This window comes from Nanorana parkeri, unplaced genomic scaffold, assembly GCF_000935625.1.
Source record: "Nanorana parkeri isolate BGI_ZX_2015 unplaced genomic scaffold, ASM93562v1 scaffold1455, whole genome shotgun sequence".
Lineage (NCBI taxonomy): Eukaryota > Metazoa > Chordata > Amphibia > Anura > Dicroglossidae > Nanorana > Nanorana parkeri.
In genome coordinates, this window is record NW_017307723.1 from 91,539 (window position 1) to 97,439 (window position 5,901).

Consider the following 5,901-nt stretch of genomic DNA (forward strand, 5'->3'; position numbering starts at 1 on the left):
CCCCCTTCCCCCTCCACCATCATCATGGGCTCATTTTGGACAGTTACCCGCTTTGTGGTCACTGTAGGTGCGTGCAGATGAAGGGGACTCACATTAACAATGTCATATGCAAAGGAGAGCTTGAAGACCCAATCCAGCTCGATGTCGTTATTCTGCAAAACATCCTGAAAAAGCAGAAAATGGAGGAGATTGTTATCAATAAAAGTCTACTGCACGCAGGACCCCCCCAAAAAACAACCCCCCCAAAAAAATACTCCCTAACAATCACAGCCCCCACTATGTCCTGATCTCTGTGTTATGGGCTACCAAGTGTAAAACACTACTTCCTTTAAAATATTTGTTGTGCCGTCCAAAGTGAAGTAGATATTGGCAGTCGGCTGGAGGGATGAGAATGGAAATGTAACCATTGACTGTTAGGGGCTTTGGGGAAATATTGGGGGTCTACACAGACCGATATTTCGCTTTCCAAATCGAAAGAGATGCAGGACACAGAGCCCTCAATCTCCCTGTCAGTCAAAACGGGTCGAATGGAGCCCCTTCGCGTCAAACTGTGCGGGGTTCTTTGTATTCGAACGCACCTGCACGCCTTGAAATGGGAAAATGTAGCGTTTGGCTGGAACATCCGTCAATAGACATGTAACCACATACAACAAAAATCTGTTTTGTTATTTTCAGATCCATTCGGATTTTAAATTTTCATTTCGGATCTATTTGGATGGGGGTTCTTTGATGTAAAATGAATTAATTATTTTTGGGGGGTTTTGGGGGGATAATTTTAGTCTTTACTGGTCATCTTATATAGTTACATATGTTTCCCTGAAAGTAAGACCTAGCACTATCTTCAGGGATTTCTGTAATATAAGACCTACCCCGAAAATAAGACCTAGTTCGGTGGTAGATCTCATATTACAGAAATCCCTGAAGATAGTGCTAGCTCCCTCCTACCCCGAAAATAAGATCTAGTGTCTTTTTTCGTAGAAAAAAAAAATATAAGACACTGTCTTATTTTCGGGGGAAACACGGTAGTTAGGTTGAAATAAGACACAAGTCCATCGAGCTCCACCTATAGAGATACTGGTCATCATAGTCTGTACTGGTCATCTTATACTGGTCATCATAGTCTGTACTGGTCATCTTATACTGGTCATCATAGTCTGTACTGGTCATCTTATACTGGTCATCATAGTCTGTACTGGTCTTCTTATACTGGTCTTCTTATACTGGTCATCTTAGTCCATACTGGTTATTTTAGTCTGTACTGGTCATGTTAGTCCGTGCTGGTCATTTTGGTCAGATTTTGTTTTAGTACAAAACAGGCAAAATTTGGAACAAAAATTTGGATTCATTTGCGTTAGAATTCAGGAAATTAGATGCATTAAAATTTCCAAATTTAACAAAATTTGTCCAAATTTCCATTCGGAACAAAATTAAATTTACACGTCTATCTGTCAACATGAACCCTTAAACTGCCCAGTGCACTGCATCATGTAACAGACCTGGTCAGACATGCTCCTTCTCTGGTCAGACATGCTCCTTCTCTGGTCTGGCACGCCCTTTCTGTGGTCAGACACACCCCCTCAGCACTATAAGCCTGGGTTTGGATGCTTGTGATGAGCAGTGTGTCCTTAAAGGAGAACTATGGGGTAAGTGTTTTTCCCCATAGTTCTCTTAAGGGTAACGAGAGGACATATACTAACCTCCTCCCGTGACCCAAAGCTCAGTATATCGCGAGCTACAGCTCCCTATATACTGAGACCGCCGCAGCCGGGACGGATCCCGACAATGCTGTCGTGATCCACCCAGCTGCGTGATTGACAGCTGGCTCTGCCTATCTAGAGGCAGAGCCAGCTGTGCCCACCCCCTCCCCCGTCCGTTCCGCCAGTCAGCGCTGGAGGATCGGAGCGGGGAGGGGGGGAATCCCTGCAGGGAGCCGTGAGTGACAGTCACCACTCTCTGCGGGAAGATGATCGAGAAGTGAGCGAGCGCCGGTATGTGTTCGCTCACTTCCCGATCTATTGAGCCGGCGTGTGACAGTTTCATTGTCACAGGTCGGCTCCAACTATGAGGATGAGTGAAAATCACCCCCCTCATAGTTCTCCTTTAAGCTGCTTTGGCATTCCCATTGACTTGTATGGGGAGAAGAGCAGCTCTCCTAATAAACTGAACCGGCCAATCAAAACTCATTAGAACAACCTGTTTTGAAAACATTTGATTTTGGATGGTTCCTTCAAATCCTTTTGTATTCCGTGCACCTCATGTCATCGCTAAGTGAGGAGAATAACTCATTGAGTGTCTCTAATAGTGGTCTAGACCGTATGTGGAGAGGATGAGCCCCGGTACCTTCAGACTGCCCTTCTTGCAGTATTGGGTCAGGATGCAGATATTGGGGGGTTCGATGCAGACACCGAAAAAGGTGATGAGGTTCTCGTGTTTCAACTCTCGGATCTGAAGAAGGAAATCAAATCAAAGGCTTTAGAGAACTCACACTTCCCAACTCTGCTCGTAATGCGGCTGAGACCTCTGCTTTACTAACATATTAGGGGCAGGCAGAGGACCTGAACATGGAACCTCTGGGCCGAAAACAGCAGACAAAGGGCTCATCACCAGTGTTCCCTACAGACTCCCTACAGCTCAATTCCCATTTACTGACTTGCAATGCCTTCTTCTGCACTGTTTCTCTGTGTAGAGGTGGCCATCTTGGTAGAGGATTAGGGCCTTGCTTCCTCATGTCAGAGCTGCTCTCCTGATGACCTGATGACTGGAGGGGGAATATTTAAAGGGGAACTATGGGGTCAGGGCTTTTCCCCATAGTTCACCTTAGGGTAACGGGAGGACACAAACTAGCGTCCTCCCGTCACCCTAAGCTCAGTATACCGCGAGCTACAGCTCCCTATAAACTGAAACACCGCAGCTGAAACGGATCCCAACAATTGTGCCGGGATCCGCCCAGCTGCGTGAGTGACAGCTGGCTCTGCCTAGCTAGAGGCAGAGCCAGCTGTACCCGCCCCCTCCCCCGTCCGTTCCGCTACTCAGCGCTGGCGGATCGGAGCGGGGAGGGGGGAATCCAGCCTCACCCCTGTCACGACAGAGAGCCGTGACAGGATCGAGAGGTGAGCAAACGCCGGTATGTGTTCGCTCACCTCCCGATCTACTAAGCCGACCTGTGACAGTCTCATTGTCACAGGTCGGCTAGAACTATGAGGTGAGGGAAAAGCACCCCCCCCTCATATTTCTCCTTTAAGAAGCAGAAGCAGGAGGAGGCAGAGATACATAGAACAGATGAAGCAGGGAGATCCGTGCATTGCAGCTCCTCAGGTACAGCTTCCTCTCCAGCAAGGAGAACAGTGAGCAGCAGACAAGGGACATCACCAAATCTCTTAGATGATCTCACACCGCAGATACACAGCTTTCACCGGTGAAGTTCAGCATTGGAAGCTTTTTTTATACAAGATGTCCTCTAAGCTTGGCACACACTCACCATGCGGAATTCCTTCAGCACGGATTGCTTCTTAACTCGGAAAGGTGCCATTTGGTCAGTGAGGTACTTAAGGGCCACGTGAGTACCCTGAAAAAGAAAACAAAGCAAAGAGACATTAATGTACCCCAAAATCCAACAGTAATGCCGTGTCACTGTATCTGTGGAAGGAAGTGAACTGTATACGGGACACACTGAAGCCCATATTCAGTAATGTTCTCCACCGGAAGATTCCAGACTCGGGATCATTCCTGAGTGGTCACCTTGTAGACGCCGATGACGGTGTAAAAGATCTCTTTTCCTTGCTTGTCTGTGAAGCCGCAGCTCGGGTTGCTGGAGATGACAGCGCTGGAGCCCAAACTCCCGAACCGCTTCGATGCTGACGGCGTACTGGAGGGCGTTTCTCCAGAACTGGCCTATGAGATACAAGAGAAGAGTCACGGCACGAACGATCTGCTCATGTCATCTATTGTATGGAAAATGTGTTCAGAACCCGTTCTTTATTCATCGATCAATTCCTTCATATTAGTGAATAAGGGGTTGAAGGACTCTGCTGGAGGACTCTGCTCCTTCCTCTATGACTCTCCTCTCCTGGAATACTCGGCTCTGCTTGAGGACTTTGCTCCTTCCTCTATGTCTCTCCTCTCCTGACATACTCTGCTGGAGGACTCTGCTCCTTCCTCTATAACTCTCCTCTCCTGATATACTCTGCTCTGCTGGAGGACTCTGCTCCTTCCTCTATGACTCTCCTCTCCTGAAATACTCTGCTGGAGGACTCTGCTCCTTCCTCTATAACTCTCCTCTCTTGGAATACTCTGCTCTGCTGGAGGACTCTGCTCCTTCCTCTATAACTCTCCTCTCCTGAAATACTCTGCTCTGCTGGAGGACTCTGCTCCTTCCTCTATAACTCTCCTCTCCCGAAATACTCTGCACTGCTGGTGGACTCTGCTCCTTCCTCTATAACTCTCCTCTCCTGGAATACTCGGCTCTGCTGGAGGACTCTGCTCCTTCCTCTATAACTCTCCTCTCCTGGAATACTCTGCTCTGCTGGAGGACTCTGTTCCTTCCTCTATAACTCTCCTCTCCTGGAATACTCGGCTCTGCTGGAGGACTCTGCTCCTTCCTCTATAATTCTCCTCTCCTGAAATACTCTGCTCTGCTGGAGGACTCTGTTCCTTCCTCTATAACTCTCCTCTCCTGATATACTCTGCTGGAGGACTCTGCTCCTTCCTCTATAACTCTCCTCTCCTGAAATACTCTGCTCTGCTGGAGGACTCTGCTCCTTCCTGTGACTCTCCTCTCCTGATATACTCTGCTGGAGGACTCTGCTCCTTCCTCTATAACTCTCCTCTCCTGATATACTCGGCTCTGCTGGAGGACTCTGCTCCTTCCACAATCTAATACTCCTTAGATACTTTGTCTCCAGGATATGGATATTATACCTTGTTGTCCTTCAGAATTGTGATGTCTTCATATATAACCTGCCACCAGGTGTCGCTGTCAAATCTTTTCCTCAGTTTTCCTTTCTGAACTAAAACAAACATGACAAACAAAACTCCTCCCGCAGAGATGAGGACGAGGGTGACGATCAGAGCGATCACCGGGGTGTCTGCAATAAGAAGGGGGAACAATATAAGAGGTAGCAGAGCTTACAATCTATCAGGTATAAGGGTGGATACCAAAGGGGGAGGAGCATACACTCTATTAGGTATAAGGGAGGATACAGAAGGCAGAAGAGCTTACAATCTATTAGGTATAAGGGAGGATACAGAAGGTAGAAGAGCTTACAATCTATTAGGATATAAGGGAGGATACAGAAGGGGGAGGAGCTTACAATCTATTAGGCTATACGGGAGGATACAGAAGGTAGAAGAGCTTACAATCTTTTAGGATATATGGGAGGATACAGAAGGGGGAGGAGCATACACTCTATTAGGGTATACGGGAGGATACAGAAGGTAGAAGAGCTTACAATCTATTAGGGTATAAGGGAGGATACAGAAGGCAGAAGAGCTTACACTCTATTAGGATATAAGGGAGGATACAGAAGGCAGAAGAGCTTACACTCTATTAGGGTATAAGGAAGGATACAGAAGGGGGAGGAGCTTACAATCTATTAGGATATAAGGGAGGATACAGAAGGTAGAAGAGCTTACACTTTATTGGAGTATAAGGGAAGTGGAATCTACAATACATACAATATAAAACGTCTGGCGCACTCACCGGTTATCGCCACCTTGCACAGCTCGTTGTAGAAGCCGCAGTCTGGGCGGTCCCTGGGGCGTTTCGGTCCCGGCCAGCTGATGTATTGGAAGGAATCTGTACGACTGACACAGGAAACAATTAAAACTGAAGTAAAGGACGCCAATCCTCCCCTCCGCTCTAACTATGCAATATCCTTAATATTCCCCCACCCCCCCCCCCGG

General features: G+C 47.4%; 1 protein-coding gene across 1 annotated transcript in view; it reads right to left on the reverse strand.

Moving 5' to 3' along the window:
• Positions 1 to 5,901, reverse strand: part of LOC108798364 (guanylate cyclase 2G-like) — a 37,412-nt gene that overhangs the window by 17,250 nt on the left and 14,261 nt on the right. Inside the window, exons 8-13 of the mRNA XM_018570107.1 lie at positions 5,699 to 5,802; positions 4,918 to 5,084; positions 3,739 to 3,891; positions 3,479 to 3,565; positions 2,341 to 2,445; positions 93 to 164 (exon numbers count right to left, since the gene is read on the reverse strand). Coding sequence (XP_018425609.1) covers positions 93 to 164; positions 2,341 to 2,445; positions 3,479 to 3,565; positions 3,739 to 3,891; positions 4,918 to 5,084; positions 5,699 to 5,802 — 688 coding nt within the window. The remainder of the gene's footprint in view (positions 1 to 92; positions 165 to 2,340; positions 2,446 to 3,478; positions 3,566 to 3,738; positions 3,892 to 4,917; positions 5,085 to 5,698; positions 5,803 to 5,901) is intronic.